General features: G+C 39.8%; 1 protein-coding gene across 1 annotated transcript in view; it reads right to left on the bottom strand.

Moving 5' to 3' along the window:
- Window positions 1-20192, bottom strand: part of adgrv1 (adhesion G protein-coupled receptor V1) — a 115428-nt gene that overhangs the window by 70338 nt on the left and 24898 nt on the right. Inside the window, exons 12-40 of the mRNA XM_028033867.1 lie at window positions 19904-20127; window positions 18504-18630; window positions 15982-16167; window positions 15660-15840; window positions 15279-15442; window positions 15053-15176; window positions 14671-14931; window positions 13672-13798; window positions 13286-13509; window positions 12433-13167; window positions 10849-11222; window positions 8969-9148; window positions 8382-8562; window positions 8063-8256; window positions 7807-7936; window positions 7453-7533; window positions 6335-6474; window positions 5879-6244; window positions 5541-5784; window positions 4710-4925; window positions 4391-4606; window positions 4070-4314; window positions 3795-3976; window positions 2386-2884; window positions 1987-2293; window positions 1632-1841; window positions 626-756; window positions 340-439; window positions 72-251 (exon numbers count right to left, since the gene is read on the bottom strand). Coding sequence (XP_027889668.1) covers window positions 72-251; window positions 340-439; window positions 626-756; window positions 1632-1841; window positions 1987-2293; window positions 2386-2884; window positions 3795-3976; window positions 4070-4314; window positions 4391-4606; window positions 4710-4925; window positions 5541-5784; window positions 5879-6244; window positions 6335-6474; window positions 7453-7533; window positions 7807-7936; window positions 8063-8256; window positions 8382-8562; window positions 8969-9148; window positions 10849-11222; window positions 12433-13167; window positions 13286-13509; window positions 13672-13798; window positions 14671-14931; window positions 15053-15176; window positions 15279-15442; window positions 15660-15840; window positions 15982-16167; window positions 18504-18630; window positions 19904-20127 — 6529 coding nt within the window. The remainder of the gene's footprint in view (window positions 1-71; window positions 252-339; window positions 440-625; window positions 757-1631; window positions 1842-1986; window positions 2294-2385; window positions 2885-3794; window positions 3977-4069; window positions 4315-4390; window positions 4607-4709; window positions 4926-5540; window positions 5785-5878; window positions 6245-6334; window positions 6475-7452; window positions 7534-7806; window positions 7937-8062; window positions 8257-8381; window positions 8563-8968; window positions 9149-10848; window positions 11223-12432; window positions 13168-13285; window positions 13510-13671; window positions 13799-14670; window positions 14932-15052; window positions 15177-15278; window positions 15443-15659; window positions 15841-15981; window positions 16168-18503; window positions 18631-19903; window positions 20128-20192) is intronic.

Here is a 20192-nt window from a genome sequence, read left to right on the forward strand (position 1 = left end):
GGTACAGGAAAACTTAACAAATCTATTAAAAGGTAACTACAGTTGTATGTGTTCATACTTTGCTTACAAACCTGAGGTGCCAAACTCTCTGTTGATGTAGATTTTTATAATCTGGTCCCGTTCCTCTGTGCTCACCCTGAGGGATGACGGTGCGATCGTTAGCAGCCCATACGGCTGATCGCTGGTGTCGACAGTGAGTACTGCTTCACTCCCTTGAATGTCCAGTGCAGCACGGCCAGTCACTGCAACACCTGCATGCAAGTGTTGAATTCAGATTATGTATATTCACAAAGGCCTTCCTGACTCTTTATTCACTAAAAGAAACATTATGTTTTGTACCAAATGTTCGTAGGTTGGAAAGTGACACTCTGTACTGATCTTGGTTCTCTGGTGTGGCATCATCCATAAGCTGCAGCACTACAGTGCCATTTAGCTGTCCCTGTAGGAATCAGCACAAATATGCTGAATTTATAATATGCAAATGACATTTCATTACAATTTGTTCACCAGTTGACACTAATGCTTAGTCATGACACAAAGCAGGGTTAGGGCTAAGGTTAGGAAAGAAAAACACAAGCATCAGGAAACAAATGTTTCACAAAAAAACATATGACATCTTATTTACCTCATTGAAGAAAATTGTCCCTGATGTTTGAATAAAAGTGCGGTGAGCAAGAGGACCTTGAACAGTCCAGTCTACCGTGATGTTACCCAAACCTGGAGCTGACCTCAAAACCAGTAAGGTCAACCTCTCGCCTGTAATAAGAAATATAATACAGTGCAACATAGTAATTTTTTTTTTTAACTTCCAACAAAATGTTTTTATGGTGTAGATGACATCAGAGGTTTCTCAAGAGGTCTAACGCTATGGAGACTTCAACTGCTCAAGCACAAATGATTTCATGACAATGAATAGGCTGGAGCCCACCTGTTGGAGCATCAACAGCCATCACCATAAGTGCTTACTCTCACTTTCACATTCATACATAATTAGAAGGCATCTCCAGTGACAAAAGGGTCGTCTTACAGAAATTCCTCTTATTTGAGTGCTTGGTTGTTTCTGGAGAATCACATATCTTATAGAGTAGCAACTTTCTGTGCTGCAATGTGGATGTAAACAGATTTAGATTCTACAAACTTTCTTAAACTGTTCTGGCAACAGGAGAACAGTAAACATGTAGAAAATTTAGTTAATGACAAAATGGCTAAAATAATTTCCACATTTTGTCTCAGTATAATTAGAAACCTAAATTGATTTTATTGGTATTTTATGTCACAAATGAATACAAAGTGTTGCATAATTATGCAGCATTTTGTATGTAGTGCATCAACATGTTTGCTGTCTTTCTTATCTGGCTTGCAGTGAACATTATTGGACTACTTATAATTTGCTTGACTTGACAATGACTTAGAGTACTTGTTGTCACTTTACAGTAAAGCTAAAAAGAAATGCATATCATATTTTTCTTCCTTTGTAAAAAAAAAAAAGAACAACTCAATGCCGGTCTATAACATAAAATCCCAATAAAATTCACTGAGGTTTGTGTAATGACAGAATGTTAAAAAGAGGTATGCCACCACATTGACAGTACTGGCACAGCAGCTCTTGCAAATTTGTGTACAAAACTCACCTTCTCTGGCAATGACAGAACGTGAGCCTGGATCGAATCCTACTATTCCTGCCACATTGTCGTTTGCTAGAATCACTATGGTTACAGTGTCTGAGCTTGGGAGGATACGACTTCCTCCAGCTGTGTTAACAAGCCCAATCATGAGGCTCTCGCTGTCCTCGGGTTCCAAATCGTCTCTGATTACTACCTGTATTGTCTTTTTAAGATCACCTGCATGCAAAGAGAAAAAAGGTAGACGCAAAAAGGTAGATGCAACGTTGGTTAAATCCACATATTCAAACTGTAAAACAAATTAAAGAAAGGTAAAGCTTTTAATAACCCTAAGGCTAAGGAGATGGGCAAGAAGCTAACATACCATCAAAGACCAGAGTCCCTCCACTCGCAATGAAATCAGAATCTGGTGTGGCTTTTCCTCCAACAAATCTCCACTCTACAGTGACAGTGCCCAGATTTCCTCCTCTTCTCTCAATGACCAGCGGTACAACTGTGGGCTCTTCTCGAACCTCAAGGTATAGTCCTTCCTTAGTGGCGTTGGGACTGAGACTGTAGATCAAAAATATGCCAAATGCATCTCCGTTCACTCCTATAGTGACTACAGCCTTAGCTGGCAGACCAATTGTAGGCAAGTTCGTTGGTGGCACGGTCAAATTGACCAACTTCACCTTCAAACAACACAGAATACACATTTAGTTACCACAGAGCTTTTGTATATAGATTGAAATATAAATTAAGTTTAAATTGGACTGAGCCTTACCTTTAAAATCTGTATAGAGAAGCTTTCATCCATTTCTGGAAGCTTGTCAGTCAAGATTAAGACTGATAGGTTGGCAGTCCCAGATCCATCCTCCATAAAGGCACTTTGAGTAGTGACAGGGGCGTAATCACTTCCCGCCACAGCTTGGGCACTAAACAAGACAGCAGCTGCAGTGGTGTTTTTCATATAAGTCAAAACCTGAGATCTAGGAGTCAGCTGGTCAGCCCTGGATGTAACCCACGAACAGGACGGAGGAGTCACGGCTGATGACAAAGAGAAGGCCTGGCAGGCCTGTTCTCTCAAACAGGCAGCAGCACATGCAGCCACAGGGTCTCTTTGACCTGTGATGTTCACTGCTGTAAAGAGGCCATTGGCTGGAACACCTGACTTCGGAGAGTCGTAGTAGATCAATAGATTTTGGTCCTGAGCCTGAGCCGAGCCAACAATGTCAAACTCAGAGGTGCTGTACGTGATCTCCAAGCGACCAAAGTGACCTCCTCTGGAATAGAGCAGAGGAGAAAAACAAAAACAGCAGTGAAAAATAGTGAGTGTTGTTGTATGTTAGTATATGCATAAGTGTTAAACAATATACAGTAAAAAGATCTTGACACATCAGCCATTCATTTTATTTGATTTTATAGCGATTTTATGTGAAAGGTCAAAGCTAAAGAGGACATAATAGTGGTGTGAAAGGAAAATGATACATGATTTTTAACTAAAAATCTGAGAATGTATTGTATAATTGCATGCAGCCCCCTTTACACTCATACGGTAAGATAGCAGTTCATTGCTACTAAAGCTAATATTAGTCATGCACTTTACAAATTTGGCCTTAATGGAAGAGTAGTGAGATTGATGACCTGTTGAAACAGAGAGTCAAGAAGTTCCCTTTATAGTTTGCTACAAGCCACATAGTGGAAACAGAGAAATATGCAGGAAAATGTGCTTTAGTCAAATTGTCCTAAATAGTGACTTTCTGATATTGAAAATCTTATGTAATGGAAGACACTTCACATTACGAGAATGCATCGTAATAAAATGACCTTTGCCTTAGTGGAACATGATTGTGGCAGCTTTATGGCATGGGGAGAAGTCTCATCAGTGGGAGCAGGAACTCTTGTCAGAGTTGAATGAAACATGGATCAGACTAAATACAGGATAATACTGGGATAATTTCTGCTAGACTAGAGAAAAGGTTCACCTCCCAGGAAGACAACACAGTAAACACAGCCACAGCAACAATACAGTGGTCTAGCAATAAAAGCATATTGTATGTATAATTTTCCTTCCACTTTTTAACTGCACAATACTTTTGCCAGTCCCATAAAACCCAAATTAAACATATTGAGGTTTGTGGCTGAGTTGTGAATACTTTTGCTCAGTAGTCAATAAATTATTCTGAAAAGTACCTCCTGCGGACAGTGATATTAGCAGGGTAAGCTCCCTCGAGTGGCTCCTGAACACGATAAACAGTCTGTTCAAAGTAAACTGTCCCATATGGGTTGTCATTTGCAGGCACTATTATGTTAACAGACGTATCAGCTCCCAAGTTTCCTCCATTACTGGCACCGATTAGTTCTGCTTTAATAACCTAAAACACACAGAGAAGAAAGAAATACTTTTTTATAACAAGGCAGGCTATATCATTATGCATTGTTTTTACTTTATTCATTTCTTTAGTCACCTCAGTAATTTCTGGTACATCGTCAGGTAAAATTTCAATCTTGATCGTCTTCATAGTCTCCCCAGGAGCAAATTTTACTTCTCCAGATGTGGGTCTGATATCCCCCTCTGCAAGTTTACCATTAACAGTTGCCCGCCACTGGACTGCCACCGTTCCAATAGTGCCAGCATTGCGCACAATAGGCAATGTGACCACAGCAGAGGTGGATTCTGGTTCTTCAACTGTCACTGGGACAGCCTGAAAGACTGGGTAATAAAAAAGGTATAACTTGTTAAGCAATAAATAGTCTAGTAAAGAAGGACTTGGATTGGTGCTACTAACCAAAGGCACCAAAAGGGTCATCAGAAGGCAATATGGTGATGACGGCACGTGTGGGCTCTCCCAGCAGAGCTCCTCCGGTTGTTTGGTTGATCAGCTCAATGACAAAGGTCTCTTCCAGCTCAGGAACCAGATCGTTAATAACGTAGATTGGAACAGATTTACTGGATTCTCCCTCTAAAAGGACCACATCAGTCGAGGCTACGCTGTAGTCTTCGCCTGCAAGAGCACACACCAGCACACCATAATGCAAAGGCTTAACTGAAGCTGCACCAATCAGCTGGATTTTTTCATCATTATGCTTCATTTATTCAAAACTTACTGACTCTGGCAGTCACAGGAATAGCTCTGAATTTGACTGACACGTCAGCAAAAATCCCACCAACTCGCGTGACATTTATTATGGGCCCAACATAATGTTCTGCAACACTGACAGCAGAAGCAGACAATTGAAGGATTCCAAAAGCGTCGTCGCTGGCCTCTACTATCACCTGGGCAACAATGTCAGTCAAAGGGCCCAGAGAGGGGGACGTCAAGACTGAATGGTACAGAAAGCATATTTTCTGCATTAAACATGATAAAGTTACTACAAATACTTTATCTTCTTGAAATATATTAGATACACAAACTTTAATGACAATCGAACCAATATTGGTTTAACTTGGTGTTGGTCCTACGTAGCATAACACCTTTGATCTTCTAGGAGGACTGTCTGCAAGATTTCAGTGTGTTTATGGAAACATTGGACCAGGAGAGAATTTGAGAGGTCAGATGCTGGTGTTGGACTAGATGTGGTTAATGTGGTCTACCACATCTTTGTGAATTGTTTTTGCCAGTTGGTTCAACTAAATACCACTAAAAGTTGACATGAAATATTCAGTAGTAAGGAAATGAAACAACGGGATTTCTTCCACAGGTGGCTACCTATTATGGTACCATGCTGGAATTTATTGAGCTCCTGGGAGCAGCCCCTTCTTTCACAAATGAACAATGCAAATGCCCTAAGTGATGTATATTATTAAACTATGGGCATGAAAGTGACTTAAACATTTGAATTCAGTGACTTGGAGGACTGCCCTAATGCTTTAGACATTATTGCATTCATGTTAAAAAAAAATAAAACCATCAGAAAATTCTATACACAGTAACTTACTGGGTCTGTTTTGATCTCCTTTGATGAGATCAAGACTGATCAGTTTGACAAACACACTCTCATCTCGTTCTGGATCTACATCGTCAAGTACTCTGAGTGTGATGTTTGCCTCAGTCTGATTGGCCAAAAACACAACTGAATCAAGAAGGGAAACAAAGTCCTGCCCTTCAGTGGCTCGGCCCACACCAGGAGTCCTGTAAGGCTCTGGGTCAGACTCCTTTAGTGTCCCATATGTGACTTGCACCTGATAGCAAAAAGCGGAAAAGATTTTGAAGGATGACACAAGAGCCACATATGGAAATGTGTCTATATATTCGGCTTATGGTAACTGGACACACCTGACCCATGGTTCCTTTCAGTCGTTGGATAGTGAGTGAGACAGTTACACCCGCTTCAGGAAGACGAACAGACCTCGATATATTAGCGAATACAAAAAGACCATAAGGATTATCACTGGCGAACACAGTCAGAGTGGCAGATGTTTGGACACCCAGGCGACCTTTTGAAACGTTAACCAGAGACACAGTGTATCTCTTGTCCAACTCAGGGATCTCATCTTGGGCTACTCTGATGATTATATTCTTTGATATCTGCCCTACACCAAAGGAGATGTTGCCAAATCTCGTAAGGAGCTCTCCTTCAGAACTGGGATCAACTTCCCAGTACACAGTCACATTAGAGAGGTCTCCAAAGGACCGAACCACCTGTACGAGGACAGAAAACCAAAGAAAATGCTCAGGATGTTCAACAATCTGTGAACATTCTACAAATAGAAAATTGTGTACTTCACTAACCATCAGGCTGATGGAGCTAAGCCCATCCTCTGGTTCTGTCCCATTAACGAATAGAGACTGAGGACTGAAGTCAAACACTCCATGAGCATCATCAGAAGCGGCGATGGTGACAGTAATTCGAGATGCAATTCCCAAGTTGGCTGTGTAGAAAATTGCAGATGACTTTGACTTTCACATGTCACACTTTGGATGAAAAACTAAAAAGCACTACTAGAGAAGAGTGAAGAAAGTTCTTCCAGAGAAGTCATTTGATTAGCATAAACTTATTTTGAACAGAACATTTTGTAATAGTATGATTGAGAACATGACATAAAAATGCAAGCTTTACTAGTGTATGGATTTATTTTTAGAGATGTACAGAGAAATTTCCTGGTGACCAGAAGACCTTCAGCCTGAAAATTAAAAATAGAAAATCTATAAAAAGGTTGACATAAGAGCAAAAGTTATAAGATCCTATAATAAGGAAAGACTGCCCACTGTTCATACAGCCTGCTACCACAGGAAGCTACTTTAGTCATTTTATACTCAACATATTGTCAAGCTGACAAAGAGGAGCCAATTTATAGATACTCATGAATACTTTTTAAGGTATACCTTGCTAGTACTTAGTTATATCTGTTTTGACTTCAGAACAGTAAAAACCCTTCCAATTTGAAAGATGCTCTATAAAATTTAGATTTGGTTACTAGACAAATCTAGATTTGTCTAGTAACCAAATCTAAATTTTGGTTGGAAATAAAATTTTATAAAATTTAGATTTGGTTACTAGACAAATCTAGATTTGTCTAGTAAAACTTTTTTGTTAAAAGCTTTACAACAAACCTGGCCACAATACTCTAATTAATTGCATCTCCTATTATTTTAAGAATTACTTACTAAATCCTAAAGTTTCAGGAAGACAGTGGGGTGCTGACAGTTCATACAAAAGGGTGTTCTGTTTGCCTCTTTGGAACGCTATTTGCTTTTCCCATGTCAATCTTCTTAATTACTGCTCACCAGGGTCACAGCGTAATGTAAATATCAAGCACACTCAAAAAGGCAAACACTCCTAAAGGAATGTAATGATAAAGGAGTAGACAAAAGAGACATAATGGGGAGTTGAGGAGGGGGAGACTTACCAGGGTGCTGATAGGGTGGAGGGAGGAAGTCAAAATCACTTTCCCCACTACCACTTGCTTCACCATGTAGAAAATGATCAACTAATGGATCACACACATGGATCACAAAGCGAGTTTTGGTGTTGGGAATGGAGGGGTTGAAGCCAGATTGGAATCACACCAGAAAGGAGATTGAGGGGCAAGAAGGAAGGAGTTGTCGGCAGGCAGTCACACATGTGGGTATATGGAAGTAAATGGGAGCACAGCACACAGTACACACAGAAAGGAACAGGATGCATCAGCAATTCAGCAGATTTTTAAAAAGCATAATATTTTCAGGAAAATCAACTCATGATTTAAATTTGAACTTCTCACCTCCTCCATCTGCATTGTAGAGCTCCACCCTAAAATCCTTTTCAAGCTCTGGGACGGGATTATCTACAATGGTCACATTGATGAACTTCAACCTGTCACCTGGAAGAAATTCTAGAATACCCGTCGAGTCCTGATACGGAAAAATAAAAAAAAATGAAACATTCCAAATATATTTTTTCTGTCAATCGGAAAAAAATATCAACGTCAGTGTAGGCGAATTAGTAAAAAAAAGAAAAAAAAGAAAAAGTAAAATAACCTTATAGTCTTCAGGGCTGGACGCTGTGAAGGGGGTTGTTCTGTACCCAACAACGATTTTTCCTAATAGGCCTTGGGCTCTGGTGACTGGCAGCTGGATCTGACCATCCTCTTCATGAACAGTGATGTGTGCAGGTTGTAAAGCTGGTAAGATCAGACCTTCCTGAGGCGGACTGGGCTGGAATTGCAACAGTCCTGAAGGAAAGAAGGGTAAGGAAGAAGAAAGGAAAATGTACAATGAAACAGGTAAAAGTAAGGGTCATATGTTACTTAGTAATTATCAAGGGTCTGTAACTGTAACCCATGTTGAGAGTAAATACCATAAGGGTGGTCACTTGCTCTGACAGTGACAGTATTAACAGAGTTATTGGGATCGATGCTGGCTCCACTGGTGGGGGTGGAGCCTGGCTTTCCATCAGAAGACTCTGCTGACACTAGAGTAATCTGAAAAGACTCTGAGAGCTCTGGGAGGTTATCGTCATACACCACAAGGTTCAGTACCTGAGGGAAGGATTGGTAAACATTACCTCCAAGATCAAAAAAGAAAAAGTGGAGACTGTAGCCTTTACTAGTTTTAGAGTTGTGTGTTTTTAAACAAACAGAAGTAATAGTGTTTATGTGGCAGCATTAAATACAAGAACTTCCCTACACCTGTTTGCTAAATTTCAAATTTATTACCAAGCGCCCTCTAGGAGGAGCTGTTTATCAAGAAACAAGACAGCCAGAGTATAGGACTTCTGTTAAAGTGCACATCAGGAATTTTAATAAAATTATCATTTCAATTTGTAAATATAGCGCAGAGCATTTCCTGCCTGCTTTCTGTGTACAGTGTACAAACATATTTCCTGAATAAACTCCACTACAAGGACCTTTCCCAACCCACAGAAAGACTCAGACACTGACACACCTCCGAGAGCTGTCCAGGTGTGAAAACCACAGCTCCGGTTGCATTTGCAAAGTCTTCATGTGCTGGGCTGTCACTTTTCAAGCTGTCCAGCTGCGTAACAGTGTAGTTCACAAAGACAAAATCCAGAGAACCACGCACACGCTCAATCACACAGGAGACGGTGGAGCCCTCTTCAGTGGTCTGTTGGAACATTTATCAAACATCATTAATGTAAGGATGCAGTTGTAGACTGGCATTTACTTACAGAAGTATGTTAGAATTCAAAGAGTAAGCTTAATACTTAAGGCTAATATCACCATCTAATATCTCTACTGTGGTAGCACTTGATAGTGCATGTAACTCTGTCTCTAGATGGTGTAAAACAAAGGAGATGCTCTGGTTCTGATGGAATGCCATCCTCAGCCCTGCCATCTGTTGTATTGATTGAAACAAGGAGCAGGATCTCCCATTTCGAGTGAAGGAACTCCAGATCCACTTCTAAAGGAATGCCCCCTCTGACAGACCTGTGCTGCCTCACCAGCTGTCGCTCCACCTGAGACGGCACAACACAAGAGTGCACGAGCCCAATAAAATTAAAAGGGACAGCATGCTCTCTCTCTGCAGCCTGGCATTCAGACTGATAAAATATGCAGCAGCACAGAGACTGACAACCGAATGGGTTAATATTACATGTATTGATATCATGCATACTATGTATTTACTGGGCATTGACTAAGAGTTGGCAATTCTACAACACAGGTCCTATAGAGGCATGTCTTAAAAATGACATTTTACTTTAAGTACTTTATCAGTAGATTGACCAACCAAGGCACATTGTGATGAATGTTAGTAATTCCTAGTGTTTATCTTTACATGATATTTTATAAAGGCACCTAGTCAAAAAAATAAATAAATAAAAATAAAGGTGACCATAAAAATATGTACTTTTCTAATGACGTAAATGCTTAGAGATACATCCATTTGTACCACGTTGAATCAGGTACAGTGGAAACTCTCATTATGGGAAGGAAAAGCAGCAAACTGAGAATTCAATTGATGAACCCGGTCCGCTTTTCTAGAAGAAAAAAATTCTAGTCACTAACGTTGGAGGAAGACTGAAACATCATTTCCTTCATGCAGCATCATCCCTATAGTCTAACATGATAATTGAAGAATCATGATATGGAGACATGTCCAAGTCCATGTAAGATAAAAAAAACCCAATGCAATATGACCCTGGTGTTTCATCAATTGCTATACCAACAAAAGTCATTTACTAGAAGAAGCTATTCTGGTCAGAGGAAATCAAAATTGAAAGTTTTGTCTACATGGAAAAACCACTAGAAGTGACAACTAAAACTGTACCTCAGCCTGAGCAAACCATCTGTATGGTTGCATCTGGTGATGGAAGAATCATGCTGTGGGGATCCCTTTCCTTAGCACTCAAGGTGTGACAAGATAAAGTAATGTAATGTAAGCTGAACTGAGAATAGATGGGCAGATAGCTGGAGCTACACACTGCGACACTGATGGAAAATCCGTTAAATGCTGCAGCAAATACAAGACCAGGCCAAATATTCATACTCCATCAGAACAAGAAGTTTAATTTTTTTTTTAAGAATCTTCAAAAAAGTAAACTTTAAGCTGAGCAAAGCTGACAGATACACAGCCCATGGGACAATGAAAGACAAATTCAAAGGTTATCAACTAAAGGGAGATGAAGTAAATGCATACCATACTTTTAACTTTATTAAGCGTGTTATTTACCTTCCACTTCATAACTATACACCACTTTGTGTTGATATACGGGACAAATCTATTATAGGTGAGCTGAGAGCCAAAACACAATCACATTTTGAAAATGTGCAGAGATTGCTGAAAAACTCTTCATCTGCACTTACATCAGGTATGCAGGCCCCAGTGAATCCAAAAAGCCCATTGGCGTTGTCACTCTTCATAATTCTCAAAACAGCAGTGGGTCTGGGAAAGGGGAGGCGCGCGCCTCCATGCACAGCCACCAGCTGCAGATAGAACACCTCCTCTCCCTCCTCCCCCTCATCGTCCCTGGTTTCCACAACGAATGACTTCTGCCTCTCATCCTGGCGGTACCGCAGGTAACCCGAGATGTTTCGCAGGTCTGTTTTGGCAGGCTGAGTGTGGAGCTCGTGGATCTGGCTACGGTTAAGCCTTGTGTGGTACAGGCGCACATCCTGGAGAAGTCCGGTATAGCGCTGTTCACCCTTGAGATCTGACCCAATGAATACTGAAGAAGGTCCTGGGGTAGAAAAACCCAAGAACAGATTACTGAATGCTATTTGTGTAATACCCTTATATTTAAAATATTTAATAACTTAGCAGCAATAGTTCATAGTGTTATAACAAAGCTATACAAGTAAGAAAAGTTTTGCTACTTAATGAAAACAGATATAAATGTCTAAATTTATGTTAGTGTTTCTGTATTAATTTGGCTGCTTTATCGTACTGGATTAAGACAACAAACAGAATCTTGATTAAAGCCACCAGACGCCCGGCTCAAGCTCTTTCTCATTATTCATTTATACACTTGCACCTCTCACAACTCTCCTGTACTTATACAAGAGGTACAAACCTGTCCCTCTGTGGCGAAAATAAACTTAAATTTCACACTATGAAATACTTCTTTGAGTCAAGTTCCCTGGGGCAAACAGGAAACTCGCTTGACAGTTTTTTCTTTATGTCTATTTTGCAACTGTATGAAGCAAAAGAGGCATGAGGTATTTCCCCTCTTAGAGCCATTCGTGAAGCACATGCTATTGTCTGCATTAATTAAAGGGAATATAAAGAAAAGGAGATCCCGACAGATTCCTTTGAACTGTAACAAAATCTAACAATGCACAGGCTGTGCAGCCACTCAAGCATTGTAGAGTCCCAGTAGCTCAGAACAATGAGGCAACAACTGAAGGGTGCCCGAGGGTGAATGAGGGGGTCCACATACGTTAACAGTATATGTACAAATTGTAGACTTCCAGCATTAACTGAGAAAAAGAGAGAGAAGGAAAAACAACTAATGGGGATAGCTCTAGCTGTGAAACATTTCTGAAACGCAAAATTATTGTTTCAGGTAAAAACCCTGAAACAGTTGTTTTTTGTTTTTATAACAAAACATTTAAGCCAAACATATTATAGGCAACATACTGCAATGCTCTAAAAAGAGTTGTGCAAATAGGAGGCTAGTTTATGCAAGGTTTTGTGTGTTGATAGTTTTACTTACACCCACAGAGGTTTAAAGCTACTTTAGGAAGTCACTATAATTGCCATATGTTGCCGTATGCCATACTTAACTGTACTGTTATTTTAGTGCATGTATTTCATAGTTATGATTTATAATAGCAGACACACAACCAAATCATGATATGACATAATATAGTGGCAACAATTGCCTTTTAGAGTATATTGAGTCAATCTCAAAAGAAGCAGTTGAGAAAAGGTTTCAAGAACAAACCTACCGTCATTGATGCCTTCTCCTTTGATGCTCCTCAGGCCACCAGGTATGGAGGTCCCATCCAAGAAAAACTCAATAATCCCGTCATCAACTGTTATCATGACATGTAGCCACATATTTTCCTCCAAAAACTTTTCTGCTGAGGCCCTTGCCACTTGGGTATTATTTGAACCTATTACTGTATAGTACAGCATCACAGTGACATGTGACTCATTGGTGTGGACCTTCACTCCATAGTGCAAACTTCCACTTGTTTTTCCTTTGGACATTACAAAACCATCAGTGTTTAGTCTGGGTACGAGCCAAGCTGAGAAGGTGAAGTTACCCACAGCTGCAGGAGCATCTTCAGGCGAGATGGTCCCGTAAGCTCGTGGAAGACCAGAGAAGAACCAAGTGTCTGTGGCTGAGTGGTGTCTCCTAGCATGAGGCCTGAGCTCAACCTCATCTGGGAAAGAGGCTTGCAGCAGTAGATCGTCCAAAAGAGGAAGGCCCTTTGGGAAGCTTGCAGACACAATCTCCCAGGAAACTCGCACATCGCTGAAAGTGCCCTGCTGTCGGAGAATGGTGAAGGAAGTTACATAGGACATATCGTTTTCATCGAGTACGTCCTCAGCAACGTCTTGGTCCAGATTGTTGGCAGCAATGGCAAAAACACCAAATGGGTCGTCATTGAAAGGAATGAGGACTGAGGCATTCAGAGAGGTCTCTGCAAGTTTCCCCCCAACCCCTGGGTAACCACCTAAAAAAAAAACATGGACATGGAGTTAAAAAGGTTACAAACATTTTTAAAGAATGGATGCAATAATAAATGCATTGGCTCAAATGAAATTGTATGTTAAACCTTAGCTCATAGTCACCTGAAATATTGACCAATCTGAGGACAAAAAACTCATTAAACTCTGGGAGGGTATCAGCGACAGCCTCAAGGACAATTGGTTTGGTTTCTTCCCCAGTAACGAAGGTGATGGAACCCAACGTGTTTACAAACTCCTGTTTTTCTTCAAGAGGTGTGGCTGAGTCATTGGCAAACAGCTGCCAGAACACTGTTACGTTACCAAAGTGTCCCCTTGCTCGTAGCACACTGGACAAAAAGACAAACAAATAAATGACATTTCTAAAAATCTAAATTGATATTTATACTGGTGTTTCAAAAAATAACCAATAAATAAGTGAAGCATGAAATATAACACATGAACATATAAGTTAAATAAACTTAAGTATGATCTCAGAATATATTTCTTACTAAAAATTGTTGCTCTTGCCCTCTTCCACAGGTTTTTCTTCAGGTTTCAAGGAGAAAACTCCATTGGCATCATCGTTGGCTTCAATCACCACATTAGCTGTGTCTGCGCCATAAACTACAGCATCGCCTGTGTGCACATGGATATCATTGGGTTAGATCAAAACCTAAAGCAATGTAGCGCAAAAGTAGAAGTGTAGACCCACTGATAATAAACCACAGTCATATCCAAGGAAAATAAGATTTAAAAAGGGGTCTGAAAATAAATGGTTACATAATAGGCTACTTTTAAACCTTTCTACAAAAAAAAATAAAAATAAACAAGACATACAAAGGAACTTGCAGGCTATATTTAGCTAAAATTACTTTTTCCAATAACTGCTCTGTGGAAAGCCCACACAGTAAGCTGCCAGACTATGAGCACATCATACCAACCGTGTAACCATGTAAGTCCACTAGCAATTAAACAGGCAAAATAAAGAGCATAAAGCCTCAACATGCAGCTGGTTGGGGTTAAACACCAGACCTGCCATAAACCATAGGCAAACTAATACTAATTACATTGAAATTTATAGCAAGACTTTCAGTGATATGACATTTCTTTACTTAGTAGCTGTCTATTCAAACAACATAGAGTAAATAGTAATTTATATGAATTTCAAAGACAGGCTGAACTTGAGTAATTCTACAAAGAGTGCCTCAAAATCCCTGCAACTGCAATTGCAGCAAAAGGTGGTTATACAAAGTATAGACCCAAGAAAGCTGAATGCAAACATTCCTTCCACTTCACAAGCACTAACTTGTGTTGGTTTCTCACATAAAATCACAATAAGATACACTGAGTTTTTCAATAACAAAATGTGAACATTTTCAAAGGGTATGACTGCTTTTGCAAGGTACGGTGCAATGGTTATTTATTTTCATTCCTGTTCAGTGATGAAAATGATCAAACATGTGTCTCCTTTTTTCCTCTATTCACTTTATAAACACTGTTGTACTCACCTGTGGCATGATATAAAACAATGTAAAAAGGTTCATCTGTCTCTGGTATGTCATCATCTTTAATAGCCACAGAGATGTTCTTCATCCATTCTCCCACATCAAACACTAATAATGTGCTATTTGTCAGAAGAGTGAAGTCATCTGCTGATGCTCCACCAAATTCCACTCGATACATCACAGTCGCCAGGAAGTCAGCTTGGCCTGCCCTCAGGACAGTAAAATTAACAACGCCTCCTTCACGAACACGAGCAGTGAATGGTTCTGAGGTGAGAAAGTGAGGTTAAAGGAGAGAAAAGACACCAAAGAGGAGAGATTGATGAATCACTAGTAACACGACAAACTAATAATTCAGAGGATTTTCTATGCATCGTTTGACTGTTACCAGAAAAATATATGGGGTCATCGTTCTTATTAATCCACAAGCTGGCACTGAGTGTGTTTCCTAATCTCGCTCCACCTGTTGCATTTGACAGTGTGATGGTGAAGTTCTCCTTGTCTTCGGGAATCTTATGTCGTACAAAAGAATAACAACAATGCACATTTAAATTTCAAAAAGACACTCAACTGGCATGATTGCAAGTTTTTATGACCCAAGTCTAACAATGTACCTCATCAGGTACAGAGGAGAGGGTAAGGTTTTTCAAGTACTCTCCTTCTTTGAAGGTAAGCTGTCCATAGATGGGCATAACATCTCCCGACAGAGCTGGCTTTAAGCCCCACCAAACTGACACTTCTCCAAAGTGACCTCTATTCCTCACCACAGGGTACACAGCTGAAAGGGAGATTATTAGTGTCACTGTTCAAGGCTTATAATATCATATCTGTGCATTTTCTCTTCAATGTTTAACACAACGTTAGTTTGGACGAAAGCACATTTTCACTAAATGCCATACAAAAGTCTTTGTTAATGCAGATTCAATACAAGTATTAGGTCCATGTGTCAAGGAGATTTTGCTTATAATGTAAAAGTATCTCATTAGTTCACTTACCATGGTGTATTGTCTCTCCTTTGCTCTCATTGATGGTGACTGTGAGCTCTGACTGGATAAACTCAATGACCCCAAAAGGGTCATCGTTCTTGCGGACAGTGATGTTGACCTCCCTGTAGTTGCCTAGACGACTTGGCGGAGTGCTGTGGCTACTAAGTACCACAGAAAATGTCTCATCCAGCTGTATGAAAAACATATGTGTAAAACACTCATTTAAAAACACTAGTACTCCCAAATTAAATGAGTTTTCTTGCTTTGTTATTTTCTATAATAAATAAAACATATAATTGACACCAAATGTACCATTCCTTTATGTTCTCACCTCAGGTATCCCATCAGGTGTTGCAACCAGTGCCACTACCACCTCTCTGTCCCCAGGTTTAAACTCAAGGATTCCTGTTGCTCCATAGAATTCAGCACTGCCTGATGGTGTCACTGTGTATCGTATGAACTGCTTCAGGAGTTGTCCTTGAGATCTGACCACACGCAGTTCCACAGCCTCACCCTCCTTGATTTAAATTGGACAAATTTCACCAGACAGACCAAACAAAAATTACTATAAGATTTAACCTCAACACTTAATACCAAGAGGAACTTCAAAACCCTGATGAATGCATAATCATCTTGGCAGATGTTGACAGATAACATTTAAATTATACAGTATTTTATGTTTTCTAGAAACATTTAGTCAAGCTTTCGGTGTACAAGCATGCATTTGTTTTTTGACTATCTTTTATCGACACAAGCTCTAACTTAAGAATACAGGCTCAAATATAAACATACACCCCCACTACATTAGAACGACCAGTACATCCCTTAGAAAATTGTAGAGAAACCATAAATGGACCTTACCAAGCTCCGCCCACAACCGACCCACGTGACCGCAAGTCTCACAAACAAACCTGGCGGCGTGTTGTTTCTATGTAAACGTGACTCGCTTAGTGCATCATTTCTACCGGATTTTCACAATATATCAGCTACTACAATGGACAGAGGAACTAACAAGTTCATGTCATCATCTGGGAGGAGGTTACTGGTTTCTCAGTCACAAGCTGGTTGCAAACCTGAGGCCAGCAGGTGTCAGTCAGTTATGGTAGATCTGAAATTTGGTTTGATGACTGAAATATGAGAAGCTACAGACTGATAGGAGGAACCAAAGAGCTCTGTAAAGGTAAAGGCAAATCTTCTGAAGTTGGGACATAATTAATTTAATTTCACATAATTATCGCGGTAGAAGCCATTTGTTTGTTAAAATTGTATGAAATATATTTGTTCTATTTGACGTTTGTTGTGGTAAACTCACAAACGAACGAGGTAATTAGTCCAACGTTTAGAAACTATAGCGGCTGTAATGCGCCACAGCAAAGGTAAACAAAGGTAAAATAACCAGAACAGGTGATCAACTCAAAACCACTCCTACCTTTTTACTCTCTCTCTCTCTTTGTAGTTTAAGCACACCTGTTACCGTGGCAACCGCCTGCGCCCCGCAAGACTAGCAAAGATTACGTTAAAAACATAACATTCAGTCCGTTACGATATCAAGTTTCCAGGCCTGATATTTATTTCTCGATTATTAATCAGCGCTTCCCTGAACACAGAGATGGTTGATTGACTAGCTGTACTTGGTGCTAACGTGGCTAACACGAGTAACAGTTTAGTCCAAAGCCTTTTCTGCTAAAATAAAATCTTTAGTGTATGTCAGATACAGACACATTGCATATTGATCTGTGTAGCTAACGTAAGCCTGTGTAGCAGACAGGCTTCAAGGTGTAGAAGTTGTATCAGTTCTGCCATTATGCTGTTCTTAGCTAACGGGAAGCTAAGTGTGTTTGTGAGGCGGCCACGCACGTGACCACGTAGAATGGGCATCAGCCAATGAAACGCGGCCCCTGAGGTAAGGTCCATTGTGGCTATCTAGAGCAGTGGTTCTCAAACTTTTTTCAGTGATGTACCCCCTTAAAAATATATTTTTAGTCAAGTACCCCCTGACACGGGCAAAACATTTTTGGAATAAAAAAGAGGTACAGTAATGTAAAATCACTGTCTGATTTATTAAAGCCAAACAACTTATATCAGTGAACCTGACAAATACATCCATATTGCAAACATTGCATGGTTAAACAAAAAAGAAAAACAGAAGACGGTGACCACCAGGAAGGTATAAAACCAGTCAAAACTGAAATATGCAAAACGCTGCTAATTTATATTGGTCTCTGTAATGGTACAAAATTAAATATATACATAAATAATAATTCAGTACATGAACACACATTTATATTTTATCGAACTTTTTACAAACTAATTTTTCCCAAGACTTATTATGAGGAGCCTACTGATTTTTTTAAAGATATTTTGAAAAGCTTCACGTACCCCTGCAGTACCTCCACGTACCCCCAGGGGTACGCGTACCCCCATTTGAGAACCACTGATCTAGAAGGTCTTGTCATAATTAAGATTAGATCTCTGGCTAATATTTTTCTCAGAAAGGCTAAAGCTCATTTAAACTGTCTGGTTTGCATGACCATAAGCAAAATCCATATTTTTTAATTTGGTTGAGGTCAGGTTCATACCAGTTTAATGTTAGCACACTTTTTACATTCCAAAACCATTTCTGATGTGTCTTTTTACTCAAATATATGTAGGTTATTTATATATTTGAGCCTGGGTTGATAAGAAAATAAAATCACAACCTCATGTGTCCACTGTACAGCTATTTCTCCCAGAAAGAAATTTTCATATTAAAAGCTGAAGATGAATCCGGCTTTCATTTTATATAAAGATTAAACTTCTAACCAGCAGTGCAGATTGCTGTTTTCTACGCCGTCGTGTTACATTTAGACTTACGTTGATAAACCATGGACCTCTGGAGAACTGGGAGAACTCAAACACGCCCCCAGGATCATCATTTTCCAAGATGACAAGCTCTCTACTAGTGAAGCCTACTTTCAGAATCTGATTCTCCATGTTACTCCTTAGAAAGTGATCATAAATAAAGAGAAGCAGATAAGCATCAAAACATTGTAGATTAAAGACACACAGCAGAAAATGAACTAAGTACAGATTTTATCTTTCTGTTCTTCTTTCAGTTGAGAGCTAAAGTTACATCAAACTCATAGCAAAGCTGTTGAAATCTTTGACACGGCACTTTATTGACTTCTTTAAGTTTATGGGGTTTCTTTTATCTAATTTGGGCATTTTAAAAACTAACAATACCTAAAAAGGTTCCGTATAAACTTCTTAATGCATTCCTTGTTTTTTCTGGAGCACATTTATTATTAACTCCATATGTTGAGGCCCTACTGATTAAACCACTTTTAATAACAATGTCAGTCAAGTATGTGTGTGAATCTGTACAACTCCACAGGGGTGTCTGTTTATGTGTGTATGCTGAGAAAATTGGAGCCAAGTAAGAATAATGGGCGTTGCAAAGAAATGGAGTACAAAGAAGGATTTAAGCACTTCAAACAGCCTCGGCCAATGAGCTGCATGCATTAAAACACCATCTTTAAAAGGCTACATAATCAAGGCTGGTTAAATTAGCACAAAACACATACTCTCACGACAAAAAACTCTCTGTTTGATTACGTTTTTCACACCGTGGCAGTATTCCCTAATCTATTCCTACAGCCATCCCCTCCATCCCCCTCTACAAGCACACATATTCCCTTCCCAGACCAATACCCCAGAAATCCAGAAGTAGGCACTTGTCTCAAAAGAGAAAGACTTGATTCAAGTAACACAAAGACCCAGGTTCACTCCACTCTCCACTTACCCAAAGTACACTATAAAGTGTGCAGCCTCCACCCTGCAGGGGAGGAGTGGGAGGGAGAGAAAGCCACGGTTCTCATCAGAACACAAATCAGCAGATGTAGCAACCCCCAATGTCCGCCACAACAATACAGCAATACTGGCCTTTTAAAACTGCATTTCTATTTCCAAATTATATATAGTATTATGCACAATGTTAAAAATGGCAAATTTCCCATTTTGGTAGATCTGAAAATCCAGATCTCTTTCTGATTTTTCATCAACACCAATCTCCCTTATCAAGGCTGTGAGACAGCAGGAGAGAAGGAGACTTTTATCAGATAATGGGAAGGCCAAACAGCAGAACAGAAAAGATTATTTATCTGTCTCTGGACATGCAGGACTTGAGTATGTTGTCAGCCTTTTTAAGAGTTCAGGATTAAGCAAAGGATCAAAATTCTTGGAAATTTCAAATCGACATAGCAACGTTTACGCACCTGTCCAGGGTGAGCAGCAAGGTTTCATTGACCTCAGGGATATTGTCAGCCATGATAGTAAGATTAATAAATGCATCGCTCTGCCTGGAAAGGAAGACAACAGAGCCATTAAATGGTGTCAGATCGTCAGCAGTTACATCCTTTCGATTGACTCCTAATGGCTGAAGACTCCAGAACACCACAGCCTGACCATCTGTCCCGTCACGCCGCAGAGGAAGGCTAACCTGCACAAAGCGTCATCAAAATAAACATAAGCAAATGCATAATACAACACATCCAAAACTACCTG

This window comes from Xiphophorus couchianus, chromosome 12, assembly GCF_001444195.1.
Source record: "Xiphophorus couchianus chromosome 12, X_couchianus-1.0, whole genome shotgun sequence".
NCBI lineage: Eukaryota > Metazoa > Chordata > Actinopteri > Cyprinodontiformes > Poeciliidae > Xiphophorus > Xiphophorus couchianus.